The sequence below is a fragment of the Moschus berezovskii genome, chromosome 7 (assembly GCF_049115385.1).
Source record: "Moschus berezovskii isolate FMDL1 chromosome 7, NW_MosBer_1.0, whole genome shotgun sequence".
NCBI lineage: Eukaryota > Metazoa > Chordata > Mammalia > Artiodactyla > Moschidae > Moschus > Moschus berezovskii.
In genome coordinates this window covers 113,486,098-113,499,473 of record NC_142466.1, presented here as the reverse complement: position 1 = coordinate 113,499,473, position 13,376 = coordinate 113,486,098, and the positions used below count along the sequence as shown (strand labels likewise).

Below are 13,376 nucleotides of genomic sequence, written 5' to 3'. Positions count from 1 at the left end.
TCCCTCCCAGCATCAGACTCTTTTCCAGTGAGTCAACTCGTCGCATGAGGTGGCCAAAGTATTGGAGTTTCAGCTTTAGCATCAGTCCTTCCAATGAACACTCAGGATTGATCTCCTTTAGAATGGACTGGTTGGATCTCCTTGCAGTCCAAGGGACTCTCAAGAGTCTTATCCAGCACCACAGACTTACCCAATCATTACCTCTGCAAAAATCAATAATTTGTAGCTATTCTTCAGCAGTGTCCACATATGAATCACATTCGCTTCTGACTAATTCCATCTCTTATCTCTTTTTCTTTCCCTCTCTCAATTTTTTCCCACAGTCCCTGGCCATACACGACACTGGAGAGGGGCTACGATCTGGTGACAGGGGAGCAAGCCCCCGAAAAGATCCTCAGGTGAGTTGACAGTTGTGTTGGGGAACGGTCTGATGGGGAGGTATAGTTATACATCCTTAGCTAATTGAACCTGTGCATTTCTGGGATGCAGTGGTCCAGGTTGCTATGGGAATCTGATTTCCATTTCTCTGGCATCTAGACTTAATAGATTCAAATACTTGAACTGGAAGAGACATTACTGATTATCTAGCCCAGTGGTTTAAAAATATTCTCTAGCCATAGAATCTCTTCCTGCCACTACCATGAAATCTTGTGTGAAAACTTCAGTACTTAAACTGATGAAGACATACAGCAAATTAAGTGGCAGAACTGGGGATCAAATTTTGGTTGAAACTGATTCAGAGTCCATACTCTTCACCTTTGTGCAGACTGCCACTGCCAGCAGTCACTTTAGGTCCTTCTGCTCACTATCGGGCCTGCTTGGGAAAGCAGAGCTGAAATGGTCCCTGTTTTCACAAAGCCCACTGCTAATTAGGAACCAGGATCTAAACTCAGGAAAACGTGACTAGCCATATAGAGTAATGAACAGGCTAAATGATTAATACAGGGAGAAAATGACCATCCACGTCTGGGCAAAGTTGGCCAACATCAAGCCTTGAAGCATGCAGGTGACTCAGTTGGGTGTGGAAGTTAGAGAAGGTTCTAGAAGGAATGGGAGGAGGGGCCCCTTTTTCCTGTTTTTTTCTCTGCTTCCCAGGGAGTCCCCCAATGGAAACTCTTACATTGCAGGTCTACTTTCAGCTTGGGCCAAGGACTCTGGCTTCCTGTCAGCAAAAGCTTCGTGGTCCCACCCGTGGAGCTGTCCATCAACCCATTGGCCAGCTGCAAGACTGACGTGCTCGTGACAGAAGACCCCGCAGATGTCAGGTAGGGGAGTCATCTCCAGTGCCCATACCACGGGCTTCCTAGAGCCCTGGGAGGCCCTCTCTTTCAGGATCTCAGAACTCCTGTGGAAAACTGCTCTTCATGCTGTTAAAGCAGGCAGCTTCCTGGTTGGTATATAAGAAACATACCCAGTGTGCCATGCTCCACAATCCTGAAATCGACCTCCATGGGGGGCCTCGGTGCCTCTGTATTTCAACATTATTACTTTCCTTTGGGGCTTATATAAAACATGAAAGAGGTTAACACATTATCTAGCTCATTCTGGGATCTTTAATGGTCTTCTCTTATAAAAGACCATTACTTAATAGTATATTGAAAAGTCGTGAAGGTAAAATATTGGAAGATGAAATGCTTTCTCTTTTGACTCTGATACTAGAAGCCGACTTTGGGCTAATCAATAGGATAGAAAAGTTCAGGTCAAATGAATTTGCTCTTTACTCATGAAACGATGGAGACTACATCTTTCTTTCCACATTTTGTACCTTGTAGTTAATTTCATTATAGACTTACTCTGCTGTGTTCTGATTAGTTGCTTACCTATCATTCTGTGCTATTATGTAGTGAGTCCCTCAAGGTCAAAGAAAATAACTTATTTAGCTGTTTAATTCCCAGTTCCCAGTCCATATTGGACATCTACTAAATGTTTATTGATTTAATTATGCAGGTGATCTTAGATCTGAATCTAGCACTATTCTGGAGCGTTCTAGTGTAGGTTTTTATCCACCCACACCCCTCCTGATTTGATTAGTTGAAGAATTCTAGCATTAAATGTTGCAAAAATGGACTCTGATTTTGCTTTTGGAACTGGTTTGTGTACAGCTTATGAGCTCCTGAACTGGAACGTGGAGGCATGGCCTTACACTTCCAGTGGTTTTTATTCTGCCACTGCACAGCTGTCTTTTCAGTTAAGATGCTATCGATGCCTATGGCATCTTGATAGGAAGACTCACCTTCTCAGCCTTTCATGAAGGGATGGACACAATGTGATTTTTTATTGGTGTTTCTCCAGAGAAGTAATTTTTAAAAGATAGAAAATTAAAGGGATAACACTTAGAAAATGAGGCAATAATTACTAAAAACTAAGATGGTTTCATGTACATACAAATTAATTCATGGTAAGTTATCATGGTTTCCATTTTTGTTAGAGCTGAGGTCAGTGTAACTTCAGTAAAGCATCAGTAAACCTTCAGTAAACCTTCAGTGCTAAGGTTACTCAGTATTACATATTTTAAAAACGGAGAAAAGAGCATCTTGTTGAAGGATTCTTCTTGAAGAGGCCTTGTGACCTTGTCTCAAATCAACTGAAAGGTCTCTACCATAATCTTGTCTCAAATCAACTGAAAGGTCTCTACCAGACTTCCTCAGAGTTCTGTACTGTTGACATTGAATTTGTAGTTTCACTGAAGCTATAGATGTTGGACTGGCTGATGGTTCAACACTCATTTTGGAGTTGACCAAGTCTGACTTGGAATCCCTTCTCTACCATGGATGAGCTATATGACCCTGGTCAAGTTCAACTTACTAACTTTCCATCTCTTTGCAAAATGAGGATAGTAATCGTGCCTATCTCACAATATGCAGTAATAATAATAACTCATCTCCACTGATCATTCCTAAACACTTTACTAGCGTTATCTCATTATATTCTTACATCAGCCCCCAAAATGATGCTATTATTATTTTTATTTTACAAATTAAAAAGAAAAAAGTCTGAGGTATGTAAGTGATACCTTCACTAGGAAGTGGTGAAGCCAAACTTCAGCCTCCCGTCTCCCCACCTCCTGAACACATATTCTTAACTGTTTCATTGAAATTGTTGTTGTTGTCCAGTTGTGTCCGACTCTGTGAGCCCATAGGTTGCAGCACACCAGGCTTTCCTGTACTTCACTATCTCCCCAAGTTTGCTCAGACTCATGTCCATTGAGTCCATGACGCCATCCAACCATCTCATCCTCTGTCGTCCCCTTCTCCTCCTGCCCCCAGTCTTTCCCAGCATCAGGGTCTGTTCCAGTGAGTCAGCCCTTCGCATCAGGCAGCCAAAGGATTGGAGCTTCAGCTTCAGCATCAGTCCTTCCGGTGAATATTCAGGGTTGATTTCCTTTAGGGTTGACTGGCTTGATCTCATTGAAATACCGCCTAAGAATTGTTGTAATGATTAAATAATATGTGTAAATACTGGTACATAATATACTTCCAAAAGTACAGGCTTATCAATTTTAGATGCATTTCATTCTTCTGGCAATAGAGCTCAAGTAGAAACTGGTCATGGTGGGGAAGGCAGAATCAGGAAGTTTGCAAGCTATATCATACTGCTGAGAGTAACCACGGTCTGTAGGATAATTCAGTTGCTTTTTCTCCTTCAATTTGAATTATTACATTCAACAGCAAGCCAGACATGGAGAGGACCAGAATATCAACTTCCAAGGACTTGAAAACATCTTTGGAAATACTAAAACAAAATTGAGAAAAGTATAGACTAGAATTTATTTCAGGGAAAATTTTATATGTAATTGAAAGGAATACTGTAGTAAGTTGAAGGGGGTGAGACCTTCAAAGGGCATGAACCGATAACAATTACATGTTTCTGACCTAAGAAAGCTGTGCCTGGTTACACGGAGGGTGTGCCTTCATCAAGTTGGGACCAGATCAGAATTGCTCAGGATGGGAGAAAGGATACTGTTTTGCAGTTTGGGGTCTTCCTTCTCAACCCTTTGAAGAATGTTCAAAATATACTTCAAATATTTGAAGAATGTTAGTTTGATTAGGTCACTAAATTATTATCTTGTTTGGGGTGCCTGCATGTCTTTGTCTGGGCTTGCAGTTGCAGACAGCCTTTTAAGTCTTACCGTCATCTTTCTTCTCACGTACCATCAGTTTCATTGCAAGGGTGGATGAAAGATTGCGATCATCACCACTCAAAAGAATCTGTAGGTTGAGTTTTCCAAGCTTCACTAATAAACCTTGTTTGACATGACATTGCCCAAGCAAGCATATCATAGGCGTTTAAAGAATTAATAAGTTTCAGTCGTATGCTATGTTAGAAATTAATAAATAATAGATCATAATTATAGATAGCCAATAATATGCCACAGAATCACAACTGTGAGATTAAAGGAAAAAAAGCAGAGTGAGGAAGGAAAAGATAAGCATTTCGATAGGATTGGGAGGGAAAATTTAAAGCTGCTTTCTTATTTGATTTTTTTGTTTTGGTTTTAAATCTGTGACAGAGTTGAATTTATATGAATTTATGGAATTTATGGACAGATATGAATTTATGGAATCTCACTCTAGGAGAGACAGAGGAAGTTAGACTCAAAAAGTACAAGCTCAACTCACCTGGGTGTCTAAATTTAAAAGAAAAATGATGACAAATGTTGGTAAGGATATAGAAAAACTGGAACTCCCATACCTTTATAGTGGGGATGTAAGTTAGTGTGACCACTGGGTAAATCTACAGGGCTGTCTATTAAAGTTCAGCATCTACTTATCCTATAGATGTGTGTGTGTGTGTGAATGCATGCTCTATGCTTCAGTCGTGTCCGACTCTTTGGATCCTATGGACTGTAGCCCTCCAGGATCCTCTGTCCATGGAATTCCCCAGGCAAGAACACTGGAGTGGGTTGCCATGCCCTTCTCCCAGGGATCTTCCTGACCCAGGGATTGAACCCATGTCTTTTATGTCTCCTGCATTGGCAGGCTGGTTCTTTACCACCAGTGCCATCTGGGAAGACCACAAATAATATGTTCAAGAATAGTAATAATAGTATTCATTTGTACTGCCAAAAAACTAGGGGAAAAAATGCAGATGCCTGTCAACAACAACAACAACAAAAATAGATAAAACAAAACAAGGGAATGTTTTTAATGCTGAATATTAATGAATACAACCCTTGCACACATCTCCACTGATGAATTTCACAAATATAAGGCTGAATTATGGAAGCCAGGCACAAATGAATATGGTTAAATAAAGATCAAAAACAGTAAAGGCTAAACTATGATATTAGAAATAAAAGAGGGGTCACCTTGGGGTGAAGGAGGGCATCGTGATTTAAGGGAGGTAAGCTGGCAGTATTTGATCTCTTAATCCAGGTGGTGGTTATATGGCTGTTTTCATTCTGTAAAAATTCATCTTTCTGTATAGATATAACTTGCACATTTTTCTCTATGTATGACATATTTTGATTAAACATAAAGTCTGTTATGTAAAGTAGTTCATTCTTCAAAAAGCATAGACTGTAGAGCCCAACTGAACTGCCTGAGTTCCAGTCCCAGGTCTGCCACTTGCTTGCTGCAAGAGCTTATCTGAAGCTCTGGTGGTCCTGTGGATAACACGGGTAGAAGACTCTCTGTGCTGGGTAAGAGAGCGGTGAGAATTAAAAGGCATGTTGTTCAGTTGCTCAGCTGCGTCTGACTCTTTGCAACCCCATCGACAGCAGCATGCCAGGCTTCTCTGTCCTTCACCATCTCTGAGAGTTTGCTCAAACTCATGTTCATTGAGTCAGCAATGCCATCCAACCATCTCATCCTCTGTCATCCCCTTTTTCTCCTGCCCTGAATCTTTTGCAGCAGCAAGGTCTTTTCCTGTGAGTTGGCTCTTTGCATCAGATGGCCAGAGTATTGGAGTCTCACCTTCAACATCAGTCCTTCCAAAGAACTTTCAGGGTTACTTCCTTTAGGACTGGCTGGTTGGATCTCCTTGCTGTCCAAGGGAGTCTCAAGAGTCTTTTCCAACACCACAATTCAAAAGCATCAATTCTTCAGCACTCAGCCTTCTTTGTGGTCCAACTCTCACATCCATACATGACTACTGGGAAAGCCATAGCTTTGATTATATGGACCTTTGTCAGAAAAGTGATGTCTCTGCTTTTTAATACACTGTCTAAGGTTGTCATAGCTTTCCTTCCAAGGAGCAAGCATCTTTTAATTTCATGGCTGCAGTCACCATCCTTGTAAATCACTGAGTCTAGCACATGGTGAACTCTCTAGAAGCATTAGTTATTATGTTTGTTGTTATTGTTGCATAGTATAGTGTATTCCTATTCTCTTTTTAATTCTTTCTCTTTCTTTTGCTGAAAGGCTTCATCTAATCTATGGTGCATCTTAAAATCAATAAGGTCTTGGTATTGAGAATTTGCATTAACCCCTTTGTCATGGGGCTTGAGGAAGATTTAAATGAATATATAAAATCTTGTATAGTATGGTATGTCCTGTGGCTTTATGGATATGAGGTATTTGCAGAACAATTGAAGTGGTGTACACAGAGTGCCCTGGGATTGGAAATGAAGGAAAAATTCCTGACCAAAGGAATTAGAAAATGATGTGCAGGAGAGAAACATTGGCAATTAACCTTGAGTTGTGCACAGGATTCGGCTGTGTGTAATTTAAGGTGGGAGGGATGGCTTTCAAGTCTGAAGGGTTGAAGGGCCAAAGAAAAGAACTCTCCCCTGGACAGCGCCCATTCTCCGGCCTGTTCCAGCAGGAAGCTGCAGGGAATGAGAGTTTTAGCATTCGAGACACTAATGATGTCAGCTACAAAGGGGGAGAAGCGAACTCGAGTTAAATTACGTGCAGATTTCCTTTCAAATCTGAAAACCTTATCTGGGCCCCTCCTGTGTGCCAGGCGCTGTGCCAGGCGCCATGGGAATAGAGTGATGAATAAGGCCCACCTCGGCTTTCAAGGGTTGCCTGGTGCAGTGAGGAGCGCTGGATAAGAAACTTGACTTGAGAGATGAAATAAAAGATACTCATGGGGAGAGAAGCGTGGCAAACAACACTTATTGCTACACAGTGGGCCTTCTTCATAGTTTAACCGAGAGCTGATTCTTCTTAGAAGAGAGATGCAAGAGTTGCTGTTATGGTTGGAATAATAATCATCCACAAAGCCCAGCTTTTGGAGCCCCTCAGTGATTTTTCTATGATCTCAAGTCAATGAAAATGAAATGGTGAAATACTGTTAATTCCCGTACAGCACTGAAAGAATAATGGGACATCAGAATGCAAACCAGCATCGCTCACTTGGTGACAATTTTCACATTGAATTGGTTCTCGATAGAATTTAGAAGAGTTCCTTGTTCTTTTGACCTCTCAATTCCAAGCACTAAAAAAAATTTTTTTTCAAGCACTAAAAATTTATTTAACACCTACCTTGTGCCTCCTCATTAGTATAGTGGTGAGAATCCGCGCCTGTCATGTGGGAGGCCGGGGTTTGATTCCCTGTGGGGAGACTGGCTAGATGTTTCTGGGCTTCCCTGGTGGCTCAGACAGTAAAGAATCCACCCGTAATGCAGGAGACCTGGGTTCGATCCCTGGATTGGGAAGATCCCCTGGAGAAGGGAATGGCTACCCACTCTAGTATTCTTGCCTGGAAAAACCCATGGGCAGAGGATCCTGACAGTCTACAGTCCATGGAGTTATAAAGTCAGGCACGACTGAGTGACTAACACCTTCACTTTCACTTAGCATGTGCCAGGCTAAGTATTGAAGATAGAGAAATGTTAAGACAGAGATCTTGGTGTGTTGAATGAGACAAAATTGCAAAGGAAACATGTTCTACTTTGTGACTGTTGAAGAAGTTAGAACGAAAGTTCAGGGCAGAGAAAGGACCCAAGGAAGGAGGTGGTTTAACTCACCTGGAAGTTAAAGGAAACGCTTCATGGAGGAGAGGGCCTCTGAGCCAAACTGCCAAGTCTTAGCAGGATGTCATTAGCAGGGCCACTGGTTCTCAAAGTGTGGTCCATGGACCAGTATCCTCAGCATCACCTACAAACTTGTTAGAAAGGCGGGTTCTCTGACTCCATCTGTGGTAGATTGGCAGTGACCCCCGATTGGATCAATTTCTAATCCCTAGAACCTGCAAATGTTCCCTTATTTGGGAAAAGGTCTTTGCAGTTGGGATTTAGTTAAGAATCTTAAAGAAAGTTGATTATCCTAGATTATCTGGATGGGCCTCAAATACCATTACAAGTACCCTTATAGGCGGGGAGTAGAAGGAAATGTAACTCACACAGAGGAGATGGCAACATGAAGAGCAAATCTGGGACTGGAATGAGACCACAGCAGGGAGTGCTGGGAGCCACCAGGAGCTGGGAGAGGCACAGGGCATCTTCTTCTCCAGGACCTCTTGGGGACTGGGGGTGGGTGGGTGGGGTGCAGCCTTGCCAACACCTTGGCTTTGGCCTGCTGCTGCTGCTAAGTTGCTTTAGTTGTGTCCGACTCTGTGCGACCCCATAGACAGCAGCCCACAAGGATCCTCTGTCCCTGGGATTCTCCAGGCAAGAACACTGGAGTGGGTTGCCATTTCCTTCTCCAATGTATGCATGCATGCCAAGTCGCTTCAGTCATGTCCAACTCTGTGTGACCCTATGGACAGCAGCCCATCAGGCTCCTCTGTCCACAGGATTCTCCAGGCAAGAATACCTAGTGACACTGATTTTGGAGTTCTGATAGTTTTAAGCCATCCCAATTTGTGATGATTTGTTCCAGCAGCCGTAGGAAATGCATACATCAACCAAGACCTGAATCAGATGTTTCGGAGGTGGGCCTTGTAATCTCGTTTAAGCAGTAATCTGGTTTAACTACTCCTCAGGTGGTTCTAGTGTCCCCTGATATTTGCATCCTGGCAGTAAAACAAGTTAAGGCTCATCTGGCTTCCATAAAACACAAAGGATGGAAAAACTTGAAAATTCCAGGGTGGCAACGGCTTTGAGTCCAGCAGGACTTATAGGCTCTATAATGTTGCTGGGACTCAGCGTTTCTGTCTCTCTCCCATCCCTCACCTCTGTCTTCCTCTGTGTTAAGGTCGTTGTCGGGCACGCTCTCACCAGCAACTCCAGGCTTACAGCCTCAGCCAGGCATTGCCAGAGCAAAGAGATGCCCTGTTTCCCTTTGATTTAAGCAAAAGTCCTGGCGCTGAGGGACAGCAAGGAGAGCCCCTCCTGGTTTGGCACTTCCCAAGCATTCGCTGAAATGAGCGCATTTCATCTCTACCCTTATTGACTGCATGAGGGAACTGAGGCACAGGGAGGCTATGTGAGCTGCCCGTAGTCACTTAGCCAAGAAGTGGCCGAACCAGGATTTGGGTCCTGAAGGTCTGGATTATGACTCAGTGCTCGCCTCTAGGCCAGGACGCCTCTGTTTGTCATACTTGGTGACGTTAAAGCTTCCCTGATGCCTTAGATGGGAAAGAACCTGGGTGCAGTACAGGAGACCCAGGTTCAACCCCTGGGTTGGGAAGAAGGGAATGGCAACCCACTCCAGTATTATTGCTTGGAGAATTTCATTGACGGAGGAGCCTGTCAGGCTACAGCCTATTTAGTCACAGAGTCAGACATGACTAGGCGACTAACACTAACACCAATATCTCAAATAAATGACTAAAATTAGGCACATCTGGGTCACTGACCCACTCTCAAACCAGCAAGGATGGGGGACACCTTTACCACGTGGACTGAGATTGCAGGGAGGATGAGGGGAATCAGGACAGGCAGCGAATGGACGTTGAACAGCACCGATGAAAAAGGCGAAACCCACAGATCCGTAGACAAGACATGGGGTCTTGAAGCGACATGCCTGATGTGGGAGCTTCCAGGCTCCAGGCCACTGTGTCTGGCAGGTAATGCCAAGGGGCACGTGGCAGAGGATGCAGTGAGAAGAGACGGCACAGAACCTCAAACTGCCTTCTCCCTCTCCCCCCCTTTCCTCAGCTCTGGATGCCTGGCTGAGACAGTCAGCAGAGGTTCTGGGGGCACTTGCTGTTGTTCAGTCGCTAAGTCATGTCCGACTCTTTATGACCCCATGAGCTGCAGCACACCAGATTCCCTGCCCTTCACTGTCTCCTGGGGTTCGCTCAGACTCATGTCCATTGAGTCGGCGATGCCATCCAGCCATCTCATCCTCTATCATACCCTTCTCCTCTTGTCCTCACTCTTTCCCAGCATCAGGTGGCCGAAGTATTGGGGCTTTGGCTTCAGCATCAGCCCTTCCAGTGAGTATTCAGGGTTGACTTCCTTTAGGATGGACTGGTTCAATCGCCTTGCTGTCCAAGGGACTCTCAAGAGTCTTCTCCAGCACCACAATTTGAAAGCATCAGTTTTTCGGTGCTCAGCCTCCTTTATGGTAAAGGAGAGTGTATTCACCACTCCAGGGCCCCAGCAGGTGCTCCTGTGTGGTTGGTACAATACACCTAGTCAGGTACAGTGTGATTCTAGAAACTTGGGCCATTCATTCTATGGTGAAATCCTCAACAAAAGCACTCTAGACTCTTCCCTGTGTGGTAGACACTGGGCTGGCTCTGGAAATGTAAGGACCAGAAAGAGAAGAGGGTGTGGGAAAGTGAGATTTTCTTGGACTCCTACAGATTTGGATATGAATCTTGACACTGCAATTGCTCCCTGAATTCCCTGGGCCAAGTCAGTTCATCTCTTCCAACTTCCATTTCTGAACCTAGAAAGTAGAGACAATTGTATTTCCTTCAGAGAGTTGTTATTAGAATCAACGTAATGTGCATAGAGTAATTAGTACAACACCCTAATGTGTAACTGGTATTCTATGGGTGGGAAGTTCTAGACAGCATTTTAGTACAAATAAGGAAGTAATCATCTGACCCAGTTGGGTTAAGGTGATGAAAGATGTAGTTTGTGGCCTGGAAGCAGACCCAGAAGGGCCCCTGCTTTCCTCTTGATCACCGAAGGCCTCAGCAGCAGAGGCGAGGGATCGGAGCAGCAGGGCAGCAGGGTGTGGGGGGTAGGCAGCGATGAGGCTCCCCCAGGGCAGGAGGTGACACCTGGACCTGTGACACCTGGACAGGAAGGCCCAGGGCTGCAGAGCCTGAGGTGAGCAGAGCCCTTGATGCAGGCCTTGTGTGGTTTGGTTCCCCGGATGCCCTCTCCTCATGTCTAGAGAGGAGGAGCATGGAGTCTTGACTCAGGAGTCTTCGGACTCAAATCCTGGTTCTGCCACTTACTGGCTGTGTGACCGTGGGCACGTTGTATAACTTCTGTGTGCCTCAGTCTCCTCGTGTGTGCTATGATTAATAATGGATAGAGATACTCAAGAAGTAGCACTCACCTTTCTCGCCTTTAACTTCCCTTCAACTTCAACAGATTTTGTAAACGAGTGCCTCTGTGTGTGTGTGTTTGCATGGTAGGCAACCAAGAACCTTACTTCCCTCCCCAGGGAGATGCTGAAACATGGGTGGGCTTCTGCAGCCCTTACTAGTCTCAGGACCCAGGTGCTTTCCCCTTCACACCAGTTACTCAGTTAGACATTCTTTTCCCAAAGGGCATGAGAACTGCAATAGGCAGCTCACTTACCTGCTTGAAACACAGAAGAAGGGGGATTTGGGCAGAGGGAATAGTGAAGGCTCTGGAATCAAACTCCCCGAGTTCTGATTCCATCTCTACCACTTACCAGCTGACCTCGGGCGATGTATTTAAGCTTTGTGAGCCTCGGTTTCCTAACTGCAAATGGGAATGATAATTGCTCTTGTATCTTCGGATGTTTTTGCCAATTGAATGAGATAACACACTTAAACTCTTAGCACCACAGTCATAAATAATCATGGCTCACATGCATTGAGCGTTTATTTTGGATCAAGCCCTGTCTAAACTTTAGGTGCATTACTTCTGGTTTCTCCGCAACGACTCAGTGATGGAGTTACTACCATTCATAGAAGAGGAAGCCGAGGCACAAGAAGTTGAAATCAGTTACCCAACAGGTTACAGGCAGTGTGTGGCAGAATCAGCATTTGAACTCACGTTGTAGGGTGAGTGCTTAGTAAATGTTGGCTAAGATCCCCTGGAGAAGGAAATGGCAATCCACCCCAGTGTTCTTGCCTGGGAAATCTCATGGACAGAGGGGCCATGAGTTGCAAAGAGTTGGACATGACTGAACACAGACACGCTCAGGACAGCTGCCACAAGCATGGACTTCTGGGTCCACATCAGACTTGTGCACAACCAGGCTGTCGATGCCGGGGGCTCTCCGTGAGACTGAGGGATCCATGCGTTGGACCGTCTGTCCTCATCTCTGTTGACCATTGAATCCCCTGAGTGGGTGTGGAAGTCTGTTCCACTCAAGTGGAAGGTGAAATATGAAACGGGGTCAGGGAGACTTTGGGGGCCATCGGGCATCTGTTTAGCACTCACAGACGGACTCGTGGGATTTGGATGTTGGAATTTGCCCACACCACCGCTCCCTTCCGTCTTCTCCTCTGAGCAGCGTTGACATAAAGAGCTTCACCCTCCGCACCAAGTAGATCTGCTCTCCACCCGCATCTCTTCCCAGCCTCGCTGGCTGTCACTCAGCCGGTGAGCCCAGAGTCGCATATTTTCCCCCAGTTTAGTTTAGTGATCATAATAAAAGTGAAGTCTATTAGGCTGTGTTTCTGCCCAGCCTTGGTAAATCTCCTCAAACACCGTCCGGCACCAGATTTCTGTTAGTCTTTGCCACTGGGGAGGCTGTGGCAGACGTCGACTGTCAGCTGAGGTGGACGGCCCACAGCGCAGCCTCTGCTAAATGAAACTCAAATGGAGACTTTGTAATATAAATATTGAAGTGACCCAGGTTGGATAAAGGGGAACCAGTTAGCTAAGCTTCTCTCTTACATGCAGGAGATGCTGAATTATTAAAAGTTTAATAAATGTAATAATAAATATTTGATGTTGAATTATAGAAGGCTTTGCAGATACAGTGAAACTGAGAAATGACTTGTTATATCTGCATTAGAAGTTAAACACTTTTCAAATGGGACTTCTGATCTTAAAATGGGACTGCAGATCTTTCAGTGGGGAAAGAAAGAGAGAAGGGAGAAAGACACATAAAAGTATGATTTTTTTTTTTTTTGGCATGCTCCCTGGGCTGAGAGTCAAGATGCCCGGGTTTCATTCCTGATTCCATGCTGAAGACAGGCATAGGCAGCGTTTTGGTCTCGCTCGACTGGGCAGAGGCTTTTATATCACACCTTGTATGTGATCCTTACAGTCATCTTCTAAAGTCAAGGATATTTTTATTCCCCGCTTCCCCCAATTTACAGATTAAGCAGCTGATGTTCTAAGCTCTTAAGAAGAACCACTGGTAAGAGAGTGAGTTGGA

General features: G+C 44.5%; 1 protein-coding gene across 1 annotated transcript in view; it reads left to right on the top strand.

The window, feature by feature from the left end:
- Positions 1–13,376, top strand: part of ASTN2 (astrotactin 2) — a 1,049,203-nt gene that overhangs the window by 492,375 nt on the left and 543,452 nt on the right. The window contains exons 9-10 of the mRNA XM_055427750.2: positions 324–398; positions 1,128–1,265. Coding sequence (XP_055283725.2) covers positions 324–398; positions 1,128–1,265 — 213 coding nt within the window. The remainder of the gene's footprint in view (positions 1–323; positions 399–1,127; positions 1,266–13,376) is intronic.